This window comes from Hyperolius riggenbachi, chromosome 2 (assembly GCF_040937935.1).
Source record: "Hyperolius riggenbachi isolate aHypRig1 chromosome 2, aHypRig1.pri, whole genome shotgun sequence".
Lineage (NCBI taxonomy): Eukaryota > Metazoa > Chordata > Amphibia > Anura > Hyperoliidae > Hyperolius > Hyperolius riggenbachi.
The window spans coordinates 219,873,660-219,898,274 of record NC_090647.1 but is presented as its reverse complement, the minus strand read 5'-3'; the positions used below and the strand labels follow the sequence as shown (position 1 = coordinate 219,898,274).

At 42.3% G+C, this 24,615-nt stretch overlaps 1 protein-coding gene across 7 annotated transcripts in view; it reads left to right on the top strand.

The window, feature by feature from the left end:
• TMEM131 (transmembrane protein 131) overlaps positions 1–24,615 on the top strand; it is a 248,280-nt gene that overhangs the window by 172,188 nt on the left and 51,477 nt on the right. For all 7 annotated transcript variants that reach the window (XM_068268162.1, XM_068268161.1, XM_068268160.1 and 4 more), the window contains 5 exons: positions 2,719–2,829; positions 5,973–6,107; positions 9,720–9,824; positions 11,769–11,855; positions 21,466–21,618. In XM_068268162.1, coding sequence (XP_068124263.1) covers positions 2,719–2,829; positions 5,973–6,107; positions 9,720–9,824; positions 11,769–11,855; positions 21,466–21,618 — 591 coding nt within the window. The remainder of the gene's footprint in view (positions 1–2,718; positions 2,830–5,972; positions 6,108–9,719; positions 9,825–11,768; positions 11,856–21,465; positions 21,619–24,615) is intronic.

Genomic DNA, 24,615 nt, shown 5'->3' with positions numbered 1-24,615 from the left:
AGGCCTTAGATGAGAAATCTATTCCTTTTCACAAACAGACCATGAGGGGATGCTGTATGACTGATATTGTGGTGAAACCCCTCCCACAAGAAACTCTAAATACGTACTACTGGCAGTTTCCTGTCTGTGAACCTTGCTGCATTGTGGGAAATAGCTGTTTACAGTTGTTTCCAACTGCCAAAAAAAGCATGCAGCAGTTACATCACCTGCCAACAGTAAAAATGTCACCATGTAATAAATGTCAGAATGTAATTCGGGGATTTAAAAGATTTTACAATGGGCAAACACTGACTACATTTATACATAATTATTGTAAAAATGAAGCACTTTTTTATTACATAATTTTCACTGGAGTTCCGCTTCAACTTTACTTTTTAGTTTACTGAAGCATGGTCAAAGCAAGGCATAATATAAATAAATAAAAATAAAATAAAATAAAAAGATAGATGGATGGATGGATAGAGATAAGAGTAAAGAGATATAGATATATTTTATTAAGGAGCTTGCCTATTCTACTGTCGATTAGCTGTTGAGATTAGGTGTGTGTGTGTGTGCGTGCGTGCGTGCGTGCGTGCGTGCACTTTAAATCTAGTTTTTACAAGTCTGAGACAATTGCCAAGTTGATGGGTCTTACTGAAATGTGAATCTATGCACAACCATCATTGGCTATCATTCATAAAGCATTCCCGCATGCGGTAATGCTGAAAACAGCTGACTTTACCGACCACTTCACAAAAGGTGAATTCATAAAAGCTGTTTCCGCATGAAAAGCTGACATTCCTGAGCAGAGCGGTAAATTACCGCCTTGTGCTGTGATGATCTAAACACATGTCACTAACAGTGAATTCATAAAGATTAGAGCAGGCGGTATTGGGACAGAGAATACCGCTTGCTTTGAAGAGGCGATAAGCATGCGGATAACTGCAATGTTAATGGAAACAGACCTCCCAGGCAGCAGCAGTGAGAGCAGAACAAAAAAGACTTTCCATAATACCCAGGCTGTGTTTTTTAACCTCTTGGGTACCTGTTTTCAGATATATTTCACATCAGAAAGCCTGCATGTGTAACATTTCTTGAAGTTCTTCAAAGCTTTGGCAATTAAATAGATCGTTTAGAAAGACTATTACACAGATTAAGCGCAGATTCAGGGCAAACAGAGGCAGTTTAAAAAAAAATGCACATCTAAAGGGAAGTTGGTGCTGCCTCTTTTATTGTAATGCTGTCTCTGCGCAGAGAAATGTAACAACTCAGCCAGCTTCTCGTGTTACCATAAACCTTAGTTCAAGAAAATACAGAACTTCTATCGCAAGTGTAAACATTTTTATGAATTGGCACACAGAAGTCTAAAATACCGAATGCGGTATTTTCCCGACAAGATTTTTTTTTTTACCCAACACACTTTTATGAATGATAGCCATTGTGTTTTTAAATACCAGTACATTTTATTTAGTGATGTAACAGGGTGACCCGCTGGTGTCAGCAGTGACTAAACATTAGCAAGGCACTTCAGATTCTGTTCAAGTGTGTGACATGAATGCAGCCTCAATACTGCTACTGACTGCACAGCTTTTCTAGCAAATGACACGTGATTGCAGGCATACTGACTAGCAAGTTCACCTTTTGAGTTTACTTTTTTTTGTAGCCTTCAGCTTGCTTATATTGCGGACACATGACATTCTTAAACATTTTTTTATAAACGTCTGTTACATACCAAATGTTTTATTTGCTCCTAGTTTACAAGTTTTTGTTTGCACCTCCTAGCTGAATCTTTTGTTTTAATTGTTGAGAAAAAGCCCTGTTAGGCTTTTAGTAGCCTGTACCTCATTGAGGATCAATTTTTCTTTTGTGGACTGGTGCAAGAGCAGATGGATAAACACTGAAATTGCGCCCCCATCAGACCACCTTGCCCATAATAACAGCTTCTTTTCTTGCAGTGATACAAGTCTCCCCAGTATAGGTTGCTAGAGTTAACCCCCAAGTAAAAGTAACCAGAGGTAGCACCCTAGTATAGGTAGCCAGAGGTAGTTCACCCAGTATAATTAGACCCATGTTTACGTTCAGGCCCCCCCCCCCCATTATATGTAGTTAGAGATGTCTTCCAAGTATAAGTAGCCTTCTTTAGCATAAGTGGTAAGAGGTATTCCCCAGTATAAGTAGTCCCTCCCTCAGTATAGGTAATGAGAGGTCACCCTGAGTATAAGTAACCCCCCCCAGTACAAGTAGACCACCCCCCTCCCCCTGTGTAAGTAGCCTTCTTTAGCATAAGTGGTAAGAGGCATCCCCCCCCCCCCCAGTATAAGTAGTCCCTCAGTATAGGTAACCACCCAGCATAGATTTGGCATTTATCCCCCTGTATAATTAGACCCCCCCCCAGTATAGGTAGTGAGAGATGTCCTCCAGTATAAGAGCAGGTACACATGCCTGAGAGGCATCCTTCAGTATGGTGGTGGAGCATAAGGGAGGAGGAGGCAGCCATGGCGCCCATGGTGTTGTGGCGCCCATGGCACAAGCCATGCCTGCACCCCTCTAGATACGCCTCTGCAATTTGATGTCTATGTTCTTCAATTGTTTCTAGTGTTTGCTTGTTTTTTTTTTCTTTGTTTTTTTTTTTTTGTCTCTTGACAGTTTTGTGCTTTACTCACCAGATAACTTGTTTTAAGAGTCTCTTAGATAACAGATAATTAATTATTAATGTTTTTCTCTTTACTCCCTTCATAGTACTTTGTGTTACCCCCAAAACCAGAAGAACGATATTTAGATTTTGGTATTCTAAGCGCTGCAGAATCTAGAAGTCTTCTAATTGCGGTTATAAATAGCAACCCCATAGAGGTAAGAGTCTGCATATACCTATATAATTTTTTTCTTTCACTTTATGGTTAGTGGTTGCCTGAAGCCATTTATTGTTTACCTGTTTTAAATCCTAATCGCTACGCACACTATCCAAATGATCCTGATCAAAATATTATACAGTTCTTAATACCAAGTATTGCCACCTTTAACATCAATGCCAGGTTGAAGTCTTTTGTGGTAGTTGTGGATGAGAAAATTTATTGACAGGAAAGCTGCCCATTCTTCCTGGCAAAAAGCCTCCAGTTCCCGTAATTTGTTGGGCTTTCTTGCATGACCCCAGAGTGATTCAATGACATTGAGGTCAGGAGACTGAGCTGGCCACTCAGAACCTTCACTGTATGTTGCTGTAGCCAATGACAGGTAGGCTTGGGATTGTGGTTTGTTTCATTGTCATGTTGGAATGTCCAAGTACGTCCCCATGCTTAGCTTCCTGGCTGAAGAGTACAATTTTTCTTCTAGTATTTCTTGATAACTCACTGCATTCATTTTGCCATCAATTCTGACCAAATGTCCTATGCATTTGTAGCTCACACATCGTGATCCACCACCATGTTTCACAGTAGGAATGATGTACCGTTCATCATAGGCCTTGTTAACGCCTCCAAATTTAGGGTTTATGGCTGTGGCCAAAAAGTTAATTTTAATCTCATCATTTCAAATGACATTATGCCAGAAGGTTTGAGGCTTGTCTGTGTACTGTTTGGCATATTGTAAGTGGGATACTTTGTGGCATTTGTGTAGTAATGGCTTTCTTGTGGAAATTCAGCCATGCAAGACATCTTTCTGTAAGTGCCTCCTTATTGTGCATGTAGAAACTGCAACACCACGTTTTTTTCAGAGTCCTGTATTTGACCTGAAGTTATTTGTGTTTTTTTTCTTGCATCCTGAGCAATTTTTCTGTCAGTTGTGGCTGATGTTTTTAGTTGGTCTACCTGACTGCGGGTTGGTTTCAACATAACCCATAGTTTTCTACTTCCTAATTGATCACTGCTGATTGCCATTCTCAATTCCTTGGATATTTTCTTACATCCCTTTGCTGTATTTTAAACTTCAACTACCTTTTCCCCGCATATTCTTTGACATTTCTTTTGCTTTCCCCATGACTTAAAATCTAGAAAGCATCAGTGCAGCACTGGATGAAAGATGCAAGGGTCTGTCAAGAGTCCAGAAATTCATCTACATTTTATACACACCCACTGATTATAAGCAAACAGATCACAGTGTGAAGAGGGTTACCTTTAATGGCTATTAAAATCTGTTTGTGTTTAATGGCTATTAAAACCTGTTTGCCATGATATCAAGCCAAATCACCAGGGTATGTAATCTTTTGATCAGGGTTATTTTGGTAGTTTGTGTAGTGCTTATGATTTAAAAAGAGTAAACACAGTTGTTTCGCAATAAATTGCCCCAGCCAACCAATAACCATAAGTGAAAGAAACGTTTTTGTGTTATCATTCATATTCTATGAAAAATGGTTCAATCATAAATTCTTCCAGGTTTTTTTTTGTGTGTGTGTGTGTGTGTGTGTGTGTGTGTGTGTGTGTGTGTGTGTGTGTGTGTGTGTGTGTGTGTGTGTGTGTGTGTGTGTGTGTGTGTGTGTGTGTGTGTGTGTGTGTGTGTGTGTGTGTGTGTGTGTGTGTGTGTGTGTGTGTGTGTGTGTGTGTGTGTGTGTGTGTGTGTGTGTGTGTGTGTGTGTGTGTGTGTGTGTGATATATATTTATCTTTTTTTGTTTATTCACTAAGACTTTCACATATGGGTTAATTGTTAAATGATAGAAAAAACTTAGACAGTTCACAAAGGTTTTTACTTCATACGTTATTTCATTTGTTGTTAAGGGTTCGTTTGGTATTTCATTCGGTATTTGAAGGATTATTGCAGTACATGGAAAATGGGAGCCAAATGTGATACAAAGGATATGGGGGCTGCCATATTTATTTCCTTTTAAGCAATACTAGTTGCCTGGCTATCCTGCTGATCCTCTGCCTCTAATACTTTTTTACCCTGAACAAGCATGCAGCAGATGAGATGTGTCTGACATTATTAGATCTGACAAGATTAGCTGCATGCTTGTTTCTGGTGTTATTCAGACATCACTGCAGGCAAATAGACCAGCAGGACAACTAGTAACTGGTATTGTTTTAAAGGAAATGCATATAGCAGCTTCCATATTCTTCTCACTTCAGTTGTCCTTTAAGAAACACACTTGCCTAAGAAGAGGTAAGCCTCTGGACTTTGTAGAGGCTTCCCATGCCGTTCTCTGGTCCATCCGGAGCAGTTATTTTCACTACAGTTCTTCTATAAGTTGAGTATTCTTCTGCTGGACACTTTAGACCAAACCTTTTTCTTATCCAGTGGTGCATTTTGAGATTTTTTTTTTTTTATTGGTAAAATAATAATGCATTTAAGTGCTAGAGAGCTGCAACCAGTAAAACTCAATAGGCCGCCCTGGAGCGTTGGGAGTCTTGCCCAAGACTCCTCAAGGTAAGCAAGGTGGTATCTTTAACCAGGGCACTAACAAAGTAAAAATACAACGCAAAATAGTGATTGGGGCATCAACCATATGAGTTATTTATCCTGCATGACCTAAAACATCCTTTGTAACCCCAAAATAAAGCCAAGTGACTCAACACTTATATTGCGCTTTTCTCCTGGCTGATTTAAAGCGCCAGAGCTGCAGCCACTCAGGGCAGTCCACGGGGGACCAGGATCATTAGGGAGCCTTGCCCAAAGGCTCCTTACTGTTTTACATACTGGCTTGATCAAAGATTCAAACCCTGGTCAAAGGCTCAAATCTCACATCAAAGGCAATAGCCTTACCAGTATGCTGTCCAGCTGATATCCTTTGACTGGGGAGACTGGGTATATGTCAGTCCTGTGAGAGTCAACTAGCATAGTTATAATTTGAGTTTTAGAGCTGAAATTGAGGCTGTAGTTATTAATCTTTCCATGGAAGCTCCCGTTTACAATTAGGTAGTAGCAAAGCTAATTTTATAAATTCAGTTTAACACTAAAATTAAATTACAAGTAACTTTTTTTTTCTTTATAAATTATGAAAATACTGTAGATATTGTTTTAGCTCTCTGTAGCTTCTCATACACATGCTATTTTTTTTTCTTTTTAGCTGGTGGTAAAAAGTTGGCACATAATTGGAGACAGTCTTGCTATAGAGCTCCTAACTATAGACAAAGGAAACAGGACTTCCATTATAGCAAGCCTTCCTGAGATTGAGAACTCCACTGCATCGGATCGTACCTCAGTAAGTGCCAGCCTTATCGTCCATGATTCATAGATAATGTGCAGATCCATAAATAGAAATACTGTAACATAAAGCAAACCTCACAGGTTTGGTAACCTCACAGGTAAAGTAATCCTGCTGACTGTTGTAATGTAGGAGTCTTATATGATCAGTTGAACAGGTACTGGAAATATTGAGGATGGGAAGAATCAGGTATAAGCAAACACCATGCAGTACAGGCATTTGATTGGGGGAAGGAAACACTATGGGGCGCAAAATACAGGAGTAGCACAATAGCAAGTTAAAATGAACTTTCAATTGGCTACCGTACAACTATACATGTGTTTGTTTTTATTAAACATCATCTACTAACCATATTCTTTTGCCAGGAAACTGTAAGATGCATTAGCAGGAAGCAGTCTTAGAGGCTCCACCTGATTTGTCTGGGCAATGAATTAAAAAAAAAAAAAAAAACTAAGCCCAAAGCCATGAAATGTTCTTAGTAAAGGCTAGGTAGTATTTCATACACTCCTGAGTGCAGGCAGTTTTTTTTCCTTGCACCCATGTAGTACTCTGTGCTTCTCCTGTCATTGAGCAAGCTATCTGCACTGCTTTTACCATTGAATTCTAAAGGGTTGTGTGGTCAAGACCATGTGGAGGAAGTGGTGTGACCAGAGCATATGCAGTGGCAGCATGAAGCTCCGACTATAGGTTTTCAAGGGAAGCTTTCAGGCAATTATCTGCAGCTGGAGGAGCATTAAACACATTTTCTACTTGCTTTCACTCAGGCTGTCATAGGGCACTGGGTGGAGTTCTTTAAAAGAAACTGAATTCCTTTAAAAAAAGGATTGCCTGTCTGCTGTGCTCATCTTCTGTTTGTAAGCTACTCTGTATTACTGACCCAGAACAAGTATGAAGATCAGATGTTGTGACTCATCTAGATGACTGCTTGTTGTGTCATTCAAACAAAACTGAACACAAAATACTTGCAAATTTTCCAGAAAGTGCTATTTTTAAAGGAATCCTGACGTAAGCAGGATATAAAGGCTGACCTATTTATTTTCTTACAATGCACATTGCCTGGCTGGCCTGCTAATCCTCTATCTCTTGACTGGATTAGCTGCATGCTTGTTTCAGGCGTGTAATTCAGACACTACTAAAGCCAAAGAGATTAGCAGGTCTGTCAGGCAACTGGTATTGTTTAAAAGGAAATAAATATGGCAACCTCCATTTCCCTTTCACCACAGATTCCCTTTAACCACTTGAGGACCCACCCTTTACCCCCCCTTAAGGACCAGCGCTGTTTTAGCTGATCTGTGCTGGGTGGGCTGTGCAGCCCCCAGTACAGATCAGGGTGCAGGCAGAGCGACCAGATCGCCCCCCTTTTTTCCCCACTAGGGGGATGATGTGCTGGGGGGGGGTCTGATCGCTCCTGCCTGCCTGGGTGTTGCGGTGGGGGGCACCTCAAAGCCCCCCTCCGCGGCGAAATTCCCCCCCCCCCTCCCTCTCCTCCCTCCCTTCCCCGGAGATCCGAGGCTGCACAGGAACGGATCTGTCCTGTGCAGCCTCTAACAGGCTCCTGCCTGTCATGTGACAGCGATCCCCGGCCGCTGATTGGCCGGGGATCGCTGATCTGGTACAACGCTGCTACTGTTAGCATTATTTCCGCTTGTGTTTACATTTAGCCTGCGAGCCGCGATTGGCGGCCCGCAGGCTATTCACGGAGCCCCCCGCCGTGAATTGACAGGAAGCAGCCGCTCGCGCGAGCGGCTGCTTCCTGATTAATTAGCCTGCAGCCGGCGACGCAGAACTGCGTCGCTGGTCCTGCAGCTGCCACTTAGCTGACGCGCGGTATGAGTGCGCGGTCGGCAAGTGGTTAAAGCCTATCTAAAGTCAAAATTGAAAATTAGATGGCAGGGCTAGTGCTGTGAGTAAAGTATTGCCTTGCACTTCTTACCCGCTAATATTTTCCATAGTGGTGTGCATTCCTTCTGGACGCCTCTCACTCTGCCACGAGCTCAGAACATGTTGCTGCCTCAATTCTGTGATCCTCCAACAGTGCTAGCCATCATAGATCACAGTTAAGCCATAGGTGCACTACCTAATGTTAGTTTATGGTACCTGGGGTCAACTGAATCTAGACAGCAATGACTGGGCCCATCTACTGGCTGAATGACATGCATCCAGAAGGGCAGCAAACTGCATACTGTGGAAAATGACTGTTGGTAGGTAGGGCAAGTGCTGTTTGATTCTGGCCACACTCCCGACTGTGAAGGAACACTTCTTAACTGAGCATGGGTACGGAATGTACGCACATGCCCAGTAGAATGAAGGGGATCAAGCGTTGGAATGGTGGGCTGCAGGAGAAGGCGGGAAGATTTGGTCTTTTCTTTTTGCTTCAGTTACAATTTAAGGGTTGCCTAGCAAAGGAATTCTTGGAGAATGTCCCTCTGAATGTAACTTCATTCTTGGAGGAAGGGCTATACCTTTGTAAGACTCATTACTAGGAGGAAAGTGAGCCATGGATGTGCAGGTGCATAGGTGCAGGTGAATAGGATTGCCCAAAGCCCCTGAACCAAAACCAACATGTTTGCTTATTGTGGTGGAGCTGCAAAAGTAAACTGTTTATTTTCACATTTACAAACCTCTTATTGGATAGCTAGGTCACTTTTTTAACTTTGCAGAATGCAATCAATTTGAAGGAATACCTGCAATTGCTCCAAAAATGCTGCTTGTAGCGCATTTGTGAGTTATGCAACAGAATACAAACCTAATGTCAGCACACAAATGTTCAAAGATGGTTTATTTAAACAGTCCAAAAATATCAAATGCTTCAGAACATCAATGCATCCCTTTGAGGAAAATGCAGAATAATCTTGTAACGTGTTAAGTCAGTCAGCACTTGCCAGCACTCTGCAGATAAACAGCCACTAGATGTGTGCACATTGCCTGTTGGTGAGTGCTTACTGACCAGACACATTAATGGATTATTCTGCATTTTCCTTGACAAAGGGATGCATAGACTTCCAAAACGTTGGATATTTTTGCACAGTTTAAATCATCTCAGTGTTCTCCCCAGAATTTTTTTCCAGCCGAGTGGAATGAAATAGAAGCCGTGTGGGGTGAGATGAGAGAATGCAGGGCCGGTGCTTCTGTGCACAACTCTGCTTGCAGAATAAGAGGAGGTGAGCTAATGACAGCCGGGTGGTCACCAAAACTAGCTGGGTGCTCCCAAAGAGCCTGGCGAGAACACTGCATCTTGTTTGAACGTTGATGTACTGATATTGGGTTTGTACTCGGCTAGATTTAACTCATGGAGTTGTACTCTGAGGTCTGTCTGAGCACCGAGTAACACCAATGGCAAAACTACATTGTGTGCACAGTTGAACTTTACTGTATCTGTGATTTATGGAAATCGCAAGTGGTGGAAGGGAATCTCCTTCATAGGGTTCCCATTGCTGTAGTGCTTTGCTGTAGCTCTTTGGCAAGCACGCTGAATAGCGCTCCTAGATAACCCCATCCCTAAGTACCGTAAGTGGTCGTGTCATGGAAATTGTCATTTTGCTAAACTAAGGTGTGAGTGATGTGTTTTTGAAACATATTAACTTTTTTGTAATTTGTCTCTTCTTTCAGGTTATATTAACTTCAGGTTATTATGCAGTGTTCAGAGTCACATTAATAGCAAAAGATCTTGAAGGAGCCTATGATGGAGGTATACAAATCACCACAGATTATGAGGTACTTTAGAGCCAGTTCAATTTTAGATTTGTGTTTTATTTTGTTATTTTCTTTTTCTGGTGCATTCATTATGAGTTCATTTTTTCACTTCTCAGTTTGTCTGCTATTTGGAAATTCTTTTTGGTTCACATACTTTTCGTTTTTCCACAGAGAATAGTGTAATTTAATTCCATTTCTTGTAGTCCTTTTTACTGCTTAAGGAGTTCAGTCAAAAAAGAGTTTCACTTACCTGGGGCTTCTACCAGCCCCATGCAGCCATCCTGTGCCCTCATAGTCGCTCACTGCTGCCCCGGACCCCTGCCACCAGCTAGTTTTGTTTTTACCGACCTTGGGGTCGGTGGGCTGTATTGCGTACATTTTTACGCATTCCTGCTGATGCAGGAACAGGAACACATACATTTTTATGCGTTGGTGGTTCAATGCGTAAATATTTACGCATTGAACCACCAACGCGTAAAAATGTATGTGTTACTGTTCCTGCATCAGCGGGAATGCGTAAAAATGTACGCAATGCGGCCCGCCAGCACCGAGGTCGGAAAAAACAAAACTGGTGGCGGGGGACTGGAGCAGCAGTGAGCGACTATGAGGGCACAGGATGGCTGCATGGTGCTGGTAGAAGCCCCAGGTAAGTGAAACTTTTTTTTTTTTTTTTTCTCTGATAATTCCTTTAAAGCTGCACTGTAACAACATTATAGTAGAATGTACAACAATATTCCTGATTTTACTTTGAGAAACACTTCCTATATGTATACATTGCTGTGCATTTGTATGTAACCACCCACCCCACCGTTATATTTCGCCTATGTTACAATGTCCTGGAACTTTTTCCTCCCTGAGCATTCTGGGAGACCAGGTGGTTCTGCTCACTTCGGAACACAAAAGAAACAAACATTCCGCAGTCGTGCTCCTTGCCAGCAGTGAAGATGTCACCCCTGTGATAAATTTAAGAATGTAAATCAGGGTGAGGAAACATTTTACAGTGTGCCAATTTATTAATTTATATTCTGTAAAGATCCTCTTGAAATAGTTCAGCAGGTGGAGGTATCGCAGCCAAATTGTCCTTGAGCAGTACACTTTATGTCCACCAGAATAGCACATGTAGACCCTTCTGGGAGAACAAACACTATCCTAAGGCCTCGTTCTCATCAGGGCTGTTTCTGTGTGCTTTTCACTGCGCATTGCCCTGTGCGTTCTGCAAGGTATTGATTTTCCCATGTAATTAAATCTGCCTCGTTTACATCTATGCGCTGTGCTGAGAAGCATTACAAAAATGTAGTGTTGCATGCATTTCTGTGCGTTGAGCTGTAAAGCGCACATCAATGCAAGTGAATGGGTCCGCTTTTTTAGCGCATACAAGCGCATGCGTTTTTACCCCTAATTGAAAAAAAATATACATTTACATATGAAAACAAAGCTTTATTGACCACTGCTACAACTAGAAAAACGAGCTTTAAAAAAGCGCAATGCACTGAAGCGCGCACGAGCGCATGCATTTTTTAACATGTGCTTTTACACGTTTCACAGTGCACATAATGTGAACAAGGCCTTAGGGAGCAAACTTGTAGTCGTGGAGGGGCTTGTAGCCACTGAAGGATATTTTGGTTGAAAATAAACCTCTGCTTTCTAAACTAATGGAAAAATATGAAACGTTTACATCAATTGCAGTTTAACCAGGCCTTTGTCTGCTCCAGGCTCTTCTTGTACAATCCGCCTTCATGTACTGTATATCCTTCACACATCCAAGAAGCTGTTTATATGCAAATGGTGGCTGAGGAAGGAATCTCCAATGACAGACTTTTATGTGGAGACCATCAACCAGATGTCTGGTTACCCAGCACATTCTCTAAGGATTTCAGATGAATTATTAAGCTGTGTAAATAGTATTTGTAATAATATACGAACTCTATATGGCACGTGTATTCTACATTGTTTTTTCATTTGCAGATCTTAACGATCCCTGTGAAAGCAGTGATTGCGGTGGGCTCTTTGACCTGCTCCCCAATGCACATTACTCTTCCTCCTTCCTTTCCGGTAAGATCTGCCCTACAAGTATTTTTTATTGTTTAGGGATTTTCTGTTGTGTGTCTTCAATTTAAATTTATTGTACATTTCATTATGTAGTAGCACAGGTTGCTGTCAATGACCTCATAAAATGTCGGTGTTCTACATGGTTCTCTTTCCACATGTTTTATGCTATTTTTATGGTATTTTCTGTAGCGTACTGGGAATTGATCAAAACTTATGCTTCTGGTTTTTCAAGTTCTCTGCAGAAACGTTTGTGTGTGTACAGTTCACACAGTTCACATGTAATACAACTTAAACAGAAGCGCCGCCTATATTAAAACACCTGAAGGGAGAGGGATATGGAAGCTGCCATATTTATTTCCTTTTAAACAATACCATTTGCCTGGCTGTCCTTCTGATCCTCTACCTCTAATACATTTAGTCATAGACCGTGAACAAGCGTGCAGATCGGATGCTCTGACTGAAGTCTGACTGGATCAGCTGCATGCTTGTTTCAGGTGTGTGATTCAGTCACTGCTGCAGCCAAAGATCAGCAGGATCAGCAACTGGTATTGTTTAAAAAGAAACAGATATGGCTGTCTCCATATCACATATTCCATATTAGTTCAGGTGTCTTTTAGCACGATAGCATGCTACCTGCAGTACGTCTTTGTGAAGCCTACTGTTTTCTGTACTACACACAACAACATATAGAAATTATTTTTTCATTGTCATTTTATGCCCAGAATGTCTTGTGTGCAAATTAAACTGATTTGACTGTGTAATCGAAGATCATTTTCCGTGCAAAATGTTTGCCCCTACCACCCATTCTTCATTTCCCTGTACAGATTACAAGATGAAACAATCTAAACCATGATTGGCACTGCTGCTGCTGCTGCTGTGTTTTTTGTTTTGTTTTGTTTTTTAAACCAAACCCAATGTGTATGTCTATGTAATAGCTCATTTTTACTTTTTATAGCAGTGGTTTTTTTTTTGTTTTTTTTTTTACTTTTTTATAATCTTATTAAAAGTTATTTTTGCTGCCAAATGTTATTATTATTTTTTATTTATATAGCGCCAACATCTTCCGTAGCGCTGTACATAGTACAAACAAATAATGGGGAACAAATATACATAAGAAATACAAGACACTGTACAGTCATGACATTGAATAGAATAAATACAGATACATACATAGTTGATATGTAGTTGGTACATATACATATGTTAAAATTACAGCAGTATGAGAAACACTAGGAGGAGGTCCCTGCCCTTGCGAGCTTACAATCTAGAGGGTAGTGGGGAGGAAACAAAGGGGAAGGAAACACCAGGATTAGTGGGTGAGCCAGTGTGCCTTCAGTGCTGCCTATAGCAAATTATAGGCTTGTCTGAACAGGTGTGTTTTCAGAGTACGTTTGAAGGTTTCCAGACTCGTGGCATGACGAACCGGCTGAGGGAGAGAGTTCCAAAGGAGAGGGACCGCCCGTGAGAAGTCTTGGATGCGAGAGTGAGAGGAGGTGACTAGGCTGGAGGACAAAAGGGTCTCCTGTGAGGAACGGAGGGTCCGAGCGGGGAGGTATCTGGAGATTAAAGAGGAAATGTATGGAGGCGACAGCTTGTGTAGAGCTTTGTATGCAAGTGTGAGAAGTTTAAACTGGATCCTTTGGGCAACTGGTAACCAATGGAGGGATTGGCAGAGAGGGGCTGCCTCAGAGGATCTAGAAGAGAGGTGGATGAGACGGGCCGCAGAGTTTAGTAGGGATTGGAGGGGTGCCAGTCTGCTTTTTGGTAGACCACAGAGTAGGGTGTTGCAGTAGTCAAGACGGGAGATGATTAGGGCATGCACAAGCATTTTAGTTGCTTCTTGTGAAAGGAAGGGACGGATTCTGGAGATGTTTTTGAGATGGAAGTAGCAGGAGGTAGTTAAAGTGTTAATATGTGGTTTAAAGGAGAGCTCAGAGTCCAGAGTTACCCCTAGGCAACGAGCTTTGGGGGTTGATGCTATTGGGGTGTTCTCTACATTGATTGTGACAATGGGAGGTGGAACAGAGAGCGAAGGTGGAAATATCACAATCTCCGTTTTGCTCATATTGAGTTTAAGGAAGCGGGATGACATAAATGTAGATACAGCGGATAGACATTTGGGGACTTTAGATAGTAGTGTGGAGAGGTCTGGGGCAGAACAATAAATTTGGGTGTCATCAGCATAGAGGTGGTATTGAAACCCAAAAGAGCTTATTATCTGTCCCAGGCCATGGGTGTAAATGGAAAAGAGGAGGGGTCCAAGGACGGACCCTTGTGGTACTCCCACAGACAGTGGGCGTGGAGAGGAGTTGGTATTGGCATAGGAGACCATGAAAGAACGTCCAGACAGGTAAGAGTTGAGCCAGGAGTTTGCTAGGCCCTTGATTCCAAGTGTTGAGAGGGTCTGGAGAAGCAGGGTATGATCAACAGTGTCGAAGGCAGAGGACAGATGTTCTAAATCTATATACTGTACTATTGGTGTTGCTTCTTGCAGACTTGGTAATAAAACTTGCAGATGCCTTCTGATTTTAAAGTAGCATAATCTAGTAAAGTCCCATTTCCACTAGTGCCGAATTCCAGTCAAATCTGCAGAATTTCCCCGCATGCAAGCTGCTTGGAGAAACGCAGCCCATTTCTTCAAACACAGCTATTTCTGCGCATGCGCGGCGGAGCACATAAGAGCCGACTGGCGGGACTGAGCCAGATTACCGGGAGTGATTGCGGCTGAACGGAGGCACGTGGGAGAACAGCGTGGGATGCACTGGAGCTCATTGGGCCTGGAGAAAGCCCTGGGTAAGTATCAAATCTTTTCATGCCGACATCTCTGGTAAACTTTAACCACTTGCCGACCGCCCACAGCCCATGGGCGGCGGCAAAGTGGATGCCTAAAGGACCGCAATACGCCTTCAGGCGGCGCGTCCTTTAGGCATGCCGGGGGAGCGATCGCGTCATTGATGACGCGCGCTTCCCCCGGCAACTGGCTCCGCCCACCCGCCGTAACATCCCGCCGGCCATACGGAAGCGCCGGCGGGATGTTAACCCCGCGATCGCCGCATACAAAGTGTATAATACACTTTGTAATGTATACAAAGTGTATTATACAGGCTGCCTCCTGCCCTGGTGGTCCCAGTGTCCGAGGGACCACCAGGGCAGGCTGCAGCCACCCTAGTCTGCACCCAAACACACTGATCTGCCCCCCCCCCGCCCACTGATCGCCCACAGCACCCCTCAGACCCCCCCCCTGCCCACCCCCCAGACCCCTGTTTGCACCCAATCACCCCCCTAATAACCCATCAATCACTCCCTGTCACTATCTGTCAACGCTATTTTTTTTTTTATATCCCCCCTGCCCCCTCCTGATCACCCCCCCCACCCCTCAGATTCTCCCCAGACCCCCCCCCCAGACCCCCCCCCTGTGTACTGTATGCATCTATCTTCCCTGATAACCTGTCAATCACCCATCAATCACCCATCAATCACCCCCTGTCACTGCCACCCAACAATCAGCCCCTAACCTGCCCCTTGCGGGCAATCTGATCACCCACCCACACCAATAGATCGCCCGCAGATCCGACATCAGATCACCTCCCAAATCCATTGTTTACATCTATTCTCTCCTCTAAACACCCACTAATTACCCATCAATCACCCCCTATCACCACCTGTCACTTTTACCTATCAGATCAGACCCTAATCTGCCCCTTGCGGGCACCCAATCACCCGCCAACACGCTCAGATTGCCCTCTGACCCCCCCCTTATCAATTCGCCAGTGCATTAATTACATCTGTTCTTCCCTGTAATAACCCACTGATCACCTGTCAATCACCTGCCAATCACCTATCACCCATCAATCACCCCCTGTCACTGCCACCCATCAATCAGCCCCTAACCTGCCCCTTGTGGGCAATCTGATCTCCCACCCACACCATTAGATCGCCCGCAAACCCGCCGTCAGATTACCTCCCAAATGTATTGTTTACATCTGTTATCTTCTCTAAACACCCACTAATTACCCATCAATCACCCATCAATCACCCCCTATCACCACCTGTCACTGTTACCTATCAGATCAGACCCTAAGCTGCCCCTTGCGGGCACCCAATCACCCGCCCACACGCTCAGATTGCCCTCAGACCCCCCCCCCCCCTTATCAATTCACCAGTGCATTAATTACATCTATCCTTCCATGTAATAACCCACTGATCACCTGTCAATCACCTGCCAATCACCTATCACCCATCAATCACCCCCTGTCACTGCCACCCAACAATCAGCCCCTAACCTGCCCCTTGCGGGCAAACTGATCACCCACCCACACCAATAGATCGCCCGCAGATCCGACATCAGATCACCACCCAAGCGCAGTGTTTCCATCTATTCTCTCCTCTAAACACTCACTAATTACCCATCAATCACCCATCAATCACCCCCTATCACCACCTGTCACTGTTACCCATCAGATCAGACCCTAATCTGCCCCTTGCGGGCACCCAATCACCCGCCTACACGCTCAGATTGCCCTCAGACCCCCCCTTATCAATTCGCCAGGGCATTATTTACATCTGTCCTTCCCTGTAATAACCCACTGATCACCTGTCAATCACCCATCAATCACCCCCTGTCACTGCCACCCATCAATCACCCCCTGTCACTGCCACCCATCAATCAGCCCCTAACCTGCCCCTTGCGGGCAAACTGAACACCCACCCACACCAATAGATCGCCCGCAGATCCGACGTCCGATCACCTCCCAAGTGCAGTGTTCACATCTGTTCTCTACCCTAAACACCCACTAATTACCCATCAATCACCCCCTGTCACTGCTACCTATCAGATTAGACCCCTATCTGCCCCTAGGGCACTCAATCACCCGCCCACACCCTCAGAATGCCCTCAGACCCCAGCCCTGATCACCTCGCCAGTGCATTGCTTGCATCTATTCCCCCCTCTAATCACACCTTGAGACACCCATCAATCACCTCCTGTCACCCCCTAGCACACCTACCCATCAGATAGGCCCTAATTTGCCCCGTGTGGGCTCCTGATCACTCGGCCAAACCCTCAGATCCCCCTCAGACCCCCTTCCGATCACCTCCCCAGTGCATTGATTGCATCTATTTTCCCCTCTAACCACCCCCTGAGACACCCATCAATCACCTCCTGTCACCCCCCTAGCACTCCTATCCATCAGATCAGGCCCAATACAACCTGTCATCTAAAAGGCCACCCTGCTTATGACCGGTTCCACAAAATTCGCCCCCTCATAGACCACCTGTCATCAAAATTTGCAGATGCTTATACCCCTGAACAGTCATTTTGAGACATTTGGTTTCCAGACTACTCACGGTTTTGGGCCCGTAAAATGCCAGGGCGGTATAGGAACCCCACAAGTGATCCCATTTTAGAAAAAAAGACACCCCAAGGTATTCTGTTAGGTGTATGACGAGTTCATAGAAGATTTTATTTTTTGTCAAAAGTTAGCGGAAATTGATTTTTTATTGGTTTTTTTTCACAAAGTGTCATTTTTCACTAACTTGTGACAAAAAATAAAATCTTCTATGAACTCGCCATACACCTAACGGAATACCTTGGGGTGTCTTCTTTCTAAAATGGGGTCACTTGTGGGGTTCCTATACTGCCCTGGCATTTTAGGGGCCCTAAACCGCGAGGAGTAGTCTAGAAAACAAATGCCTCAAAATGACCCGTGAATAGGACGTTGGGCCCCTTAGCGCACCTAGGCTGCAAAAAAGTGTCACACATGTGGTACCGCCGTACTCAGGAAAAGTAGTATAATGTGTTTTGGGGTGTATTTTTACACATACCCATGCTGGGTGGGAGAAATTTCTATGTAAATGGTCAATTGTGTGTAAAACAAATCAAACAATTGTCATTTACAGAGATATTTCTCCCACTTAGCATGGGTATGTGTAAAAATACACCCCAAAACACATTATACTACTTCTCCTGAGTACGGCGGTACCACATGTGTGGCACTTTTTTACACCCTAAGTACGCTAAGGGGCCCAAAGTCCAATGAGTACCTTTAGGATTTCACAGGTCATTTTGCGACATTTGGTTTCAAGACTACTCCTCACGGTTTAGGGCCCCTAAAATGCCAGGGCAGTATAGTAACCCCACAAATGACCCCATTCTAGAAAGAAGACACCCAAAGGTATTCCGTTAGGAGTATGGTGAGTTCATAGAAGATTTTATTTTTTGTCAAAAGTTAGCGGAAAATTGATTTTTATTGTTTTTTTCACAAAGTGTCATTTTCCACTAACTTGTGACAAAAAATAAAATCTTCTATGAACTCACCATACTCCTAACGGAATACGTTGGGGTGTCTTCTTTCTAAAATGGGGTCATTTGTGGGGTTCCTATACTGAACTGGCATTTTAGGGGCCCTAAACCGTGAGGAGTAGTCTGGAAATCAAATTTCGCAAAATGACCTGTGAAATCCTAAAGGTACTCATTGGACTTTGGGCCCTTTAGCGCAGTTAGGGTGCAAAAAAGTGCCACACATGTGGTATTGCCATACTCGGGAGAAGTAGTACAATGTGTTTTGGGGTGTATTTTTACACATACCCATGCTGGGTGGGAGAAATACCTCTGTAAATGACAATCTTTTGATTTTTTTACACACAATTGTCCATTTACAGAGTTATTTCTCCCACCCAGCATGGGTATGTGTAAAAATACACCCCAAAACACATTGTACTACTTCTCCCGAGTACGGCGATACCACATGTGTGGCACTTTTTTGCACCCTAACTGCACTAAAGGGCCCAAAGTCCAATGAGTACCTTTAGGATTTCACAGGTCATTTTGCGGAATTTGATTTCCAGACTACTCCTCACGGTTTAGGGCCCCTAAAATGCCAGGGCAGTATAGGAACCCCACAAATGACCCCATTTTAGAAAGAAGACACCTCAAGGTATTCCGTTAGGAGTATGGTGAGTTCATAGAAGATTTTATTTTTTGTCACAAGTTAGTGGAAAATGACACTTTGTGAAAAAAAACAATAAAAATCAATTTTCCGCTAACTTTTGACAAAAAATAAAATCTTCTATGAACTCACCATACTCCTAACGGAATACCTTGGGGTGTCTTCTTTCTAAAATGGGGTCATTTGTGGGGTTCCTATACTGCCCTGGCATTTTAGGGGCCCTAAACCGTGAGGAGTAGTCTGGAAATCAAATTCCGCAAAATGACTTGTGAAATCCTAAAGGTACTCATTGGACTTTGGGCCCTTTAGCGCAGTTAGGGTGCAAAAAAGTGCCACACATGTGGTATCGCCGTACTCGGGAGAAGTAGTACAATGTGTTTTGGGGTGTATTTTTACACATACCCATGCTGGGTGGGAGAAATAACTCTGTAAATGGACAATTGTGTGTAAAAAAAATGAAAAAATTGTCATTTACAGAGATATTTCTCCCACCCAGCATGGGTATGTGTAAAAATACACCCCAAAACACATTCTACTACTTCTCTTGAGTACGGCAATACCACATGTGTGGCACTTTTTTGCAGCCTAACTGCGCTAAGGGGCCCAAAGTCCAATGAGCACTTTTAGGCTTTACAGGGGTGCTTACAAATTAGCACCCCCCAAAATGCGAGGACAGTAAACACACCCCACAAATGACCCCATTTTGGAAAGTAGACACTTCAAGGTATTCAGAGAGGGGCATGGTGAGTCCGTGGCAGATTTCATTTTTTTTTGTCGCAAGTTAGAAGAAATGGATTCTTTTTTTTTTTTCTTTTTTTTGTCACAAAGTGTCATTTTCCGCTTACTTGTGACAAAAAATAATATCTTCTATGAACTCACTATGCCTCTCGGTGAATACTTTGGGATGTCTTCTTTCCAAAATGGGGTCATTTGGGGGGTATTTATACTATCCTGGAATTCTAGCCCCTCATGAAACATGACAGGGGGTCAGAAAAGTCAGAGATGCTTGAAAATGGGAAAATTCACTTTTTGCACCATAGTTTGTAAACGCTATAACTTTTACCCAAACCAATAAATATACACTGAATGGGTTTTTTTTTATCAAAAACATGTTTGTCCACATTTTTCGCGCTGCATGTATACAGAAATTTTACTTTATTTGAAAATTGTCAGCACAGAAAGTTAAAAAAATCATTTTTTTGCCAAAATTCATGTCTTTTTTGATGAATATAATAAAAAGTAAAAATCGCAGGAGCAATCAAATAGCACCAAAAGAAAGCTTTATTAGTGACAAGAAAAGGAGCCAAAATTCATTTAGGTGGTAGGTTGTATGAGCGAGCAATAAACCGTGAAAGCTGCAGTGGTCTGAGTGGAAAAAAAGTGCCTGGTCCTTAAGGGTTAGAAAGACTGTAGTCCTCAAGTGGTTAATGCCCCCCCCCCCCCTCCTTCCTTAAATACATTTTAGGATGAGTCTAATGTGAGCTCTACTTGGAATTTGTTCAGCAAAAGGGAGCAGTTACATAGGTACTTCTTCTTTGTGCTGGACAGATTACAAAGGCGCACATAGTTTTTATCTGCATTTAAATCCCAGTTCTGTGATGTTTGAGTGTATTAAGCTTCACTGCCAGCCATTGGATTAATAGATGTTAAAAATAATCATCATTGGATCATGCTCCATTCTACTTTGCAGTCATAGCAACAGTACTCCATTTGGAGTACAGATTTCTGCAAAACTCCCAACTTCATGCATGAGTACAAAGAATTGGATTTTGAACTGTCAGTTTTGGAGATTTAGCTGGCTACAAATTGCAATGGGAAAATATGCTAATAACATTTAATTACAGAAATACTTATGTTAACAAGCTAAAGTGGAATTTCACTATATATTCAATAGGAATTCTTTAAGTGCCATAAGTTAAAACAGACCTGAATTCAGAACTTCCTCTCTGCATAACAACTTTTAAAGGAAAACATTTTTGTTACAGCTGATACAAATCCTGCAATACATCTGTAGTGTCAACTTCCTGCTTTCATGGAAGCAGACCTATTACCATCCTGTGTTTACAACTTAGCTACTCGGCCATGGCAGAGGAGATTCCTGAGCTGACACCGCTGAGAGATCAAATTACGGTGGTGATTAGTCACAGATGAGGGAGAATTAGGCCAACTAAACAATCTAAATACATACAAGAGTGCATTTCTCTGTTTTCCTTGTCCTGTGCCAGAGTTCAGGTCCTCTTTCAGCCATATTATGTAAGCAAACATGGGTGCCAAGTTCCAATTACCCCCAGATATGACGTTTGTAAGTAGCCTCCCACTCTCATTCATGGTGTCACCTCTTGCAGGCAGAAAATGTTTTCTAGCAAACTGTTACACCTGAAAATGTATTTTATTAGTTTAGTGTGACAGCCAAGAAGTTGTTCAGCAGTCAAATGTTTCATGGCATGTGTATTTGGTATAACCTGTTTAGTTACTTTGACTTCACAAACTGCCACGTTGAAATAACAGACTTTGCTGACGTGCAGCGGATTGCTGGCTCAGCCTGTTATAAATGTATTGTTTGCCTTTAAGACTCACGGTCAAGAATTGTTACAGGCATGGACTTGGCAAACTTGTTATGTGAGCTAACTGTACATTTTGTTTTTCTTTATTTTGTTTTTGCTTAGGGAAAATTAGTTCACCAGAGTTTAAACATTATGAGTTCCTTCTCACAGAAGGTGAAAATACAGCAAATACGCTCCTTATCGGAGGATATAAGATTTTTTTATAAACGATTAAGGAGCAATAAAGAAGAAATAGAACCTGGGAAGAAATCAAAGGTATCACTACTCTTGCCTTAATTTAGTTCCGTTTTTAAGTTTGCCTTTTTTTATGCCTTGCCACTGGAGTAGAAGTAATATCAGACAGGAGCTGCCACAAATGTTCCTGTAAATAAGTTGAAAGTAGGCCAGAAAGCTTGTAGCAATGATGACAAATAAAATGACAAATTGCAAACATTTATGCACCTGCCTAATTTTATTTAAACAATTATTGCACACTTTCTGTAAATGCAATAAACTTCATTTAATTTCTCAAATATAATTGTGTCTCCTATATGAGATATTTAACTAACATTTTTATACTAACATTATACTAACATTCGTAACAAGCAACAATTAATACAGGAAAATTATGACAATTAACAACATTACCCAAACTTTTGCTTCCCACTGTATGTCATAGATAGCATCTATGACATTGATGCTGCAATGAACACCACAATTCTATGGAGGAAGACATGGGACCGTGCATTGCATACACTGTGACCCTCCATCCTAGATCTGGCCCTAAGTGTGAACCTAGCCTGACATTTGGCTGTACAGACGTACAGCCAAATGTCAGGCTAGGTTTACACTTAGGGCCAGATCTAGGATGGAGGGTCACAGTGTATGCAATGCACGGTCCCATGTCTTCCTCCATAGAATTGTGGTGTTCATTGCAGCATCAATGTCATAGATGCTATCTATGACATACAGTGGGATGCAAAAGTTTGGGTAATGTTGTTAATCGTCATAATTTTCCCGTATTAATTGTTGCTTGTTACGAATGTTAGTATAATGTTAGTAAAAAAATGTTAGTTAAATATCTCATATAGGAGACACAATTATATTTGAGAAATGAAATGAAGTTTATTGCATTTACAGAAAGTGTGCAATAATTGTTTAAATAAAATTAGGCAGGTGCATAAATGTTTGCAATTTGTCATTTTATTGATTCCAAAACCTTAAAGAGAATCTGTACTCTAATATTCTTACAATAAAAAGCATACCATTCTATTCATTATTTTCTCCTGTGCCTCTCTGTGCTGTTTCTGCCACTCTCTGCTGCAATCCTGACTTGTAATTAACAGTTTTAGGCAGTGTTTACAAACAAACTAACCAGCTTCTAATAGGCTCAGCTAAGCATAGAGTGTGAGTCATTCAGAGTATGCAGGGGGCCTGCAGAGGGTGTGTATCGCTTCTACCAATCACAAGCAGCCCTGCACATTCCACACAATCAAGCTTTAGCCCGACAAACAGGACAGAAGAAAGATACATTGATTTATTACAGAGACAGTGCAGTTAGGAAAGACTGCAGTAAGCCAGAGCAGATTAGAACAGGCATAGGAACTTATAGGATAGACGAACTAAGGCTGAAAAATTTGTTACAGAGTCTCTTTAAGAACTGGTTATTGGAACTCAAATTGGCTTGGTAAGCTCATTGACCCCTGACTTACATATACAGGTGAATCCAATTATGAGAAAGAGTATTTAAGGGGGTCAATTGTAAGTTTCCCTCCTCTTTCAAATTTCACTGAAGAGTAGCAAGATGGGGGTCTCAAAACATCTCTCAAATGACCTGAAGACAAAAATAGTTTACCATCATGGTTTAGGGGAAGGATACAGAACACTTTCTCAGAGATTTCAGCTGTCTGTTTCCACAGTTTGGAAAATAATGAGGAAATGGAAGACCACAGGCTCAGTTCAAGCTATGCCTTGAAGTTGCAGACCAAGAAAAATCTTGGATAAACAGAAGCGACGAATGGTGAGAACCATTCAACCCACAGACCAGCACCAAAGACCTACAACATCATCTTGCTGCAGATGGAGTCACTGTGCGTTGTTTAACCATTCAGCGCACTTTACACAAGGAGATGCTGTATGCAGAGGAAGCCTTTTCTCCACCCACAGCACAAACAGCCACTTGAAGTATGCTAAAGCACATTTGGACAAGCCAGCTTCATTTTGGAATAAGGTGTTGCGGACTGCTGACACTAAAATTGAGTTATTTGGGCATAACAAGGGGTGTTATGTATGGAGGAAAAACACAGCATTTCAAGAAAAGCACCTGCTACCTACAGTAAAATTTGGTGGTGGTTCCATCATGCTGTGGGGCCAGTGCAGGGACTAGGAATCTTGTCAAAGTTGAGGGACGCATGGATTCCACTCAGTATCAGCAGATTCTGGAGACCAATGTCCAGGAATCAGTGACAAAGCTGAAGCTGCACTGGGGCTGGATCTTTCAGCAAGACAATGACCCTAAACACTGCTCAAAATCCACTAAGGCATTCATGCAGAGGAACAAGTACAATGTTCTGGAATGGCCATCTCAGTCCCCAGACCTGAATATAATTGAAAATCTGTGGTGTGAGTTGAAGAGAGCTGTCCATGCTCGGAAGCCATCAAACCTGAATGAACTAGAGATGTTTTGTAAAGAGGAATGGTCCAAAATACCTTCAACCAGAATCCAGACTTTCATTTAAACCTACAGGAAGCGTTTAGAGGCTGTAATTTCTGCAAAAGTAGGATCTACTAAATATTAATTTCATTTCATTTTTGTGGTGCCCAAATTTATGCACCTACCTAATTTTGTTTATACAAGTATTGCACACTTTCTGTAAATCCAATTCACTTCATTTCACTTCTCAAATATCACTGTGTGTGTCTCCTATATGATATTTTTTAACGGACATTTTATTGTAACAACCAACGATTTATACAGGAAAATCATGACTCTTAACGTTGCCCAATGCTTTCGCATCCCACTATATCTATGTTCTGTTCTGTGCCTGAAAAAATATGGCAAGATGGGACTTGGATTCCTCTATCCTGTTGGACCAGGTCCTAGAGAACATGGGGCCATATGCAATGAATTTTTTTCCCTGAGTAATTTCCTTTGAGAGAATTTTTTTAATATTATCTTTAAAATAGCTTTTGAGCATTGAAAAAGTATCTAAAAGTTGGGGGAAAAGTACTGTCAAAATTATTTTGTGTATTTTCTTGCATGCTGGTTTTAAA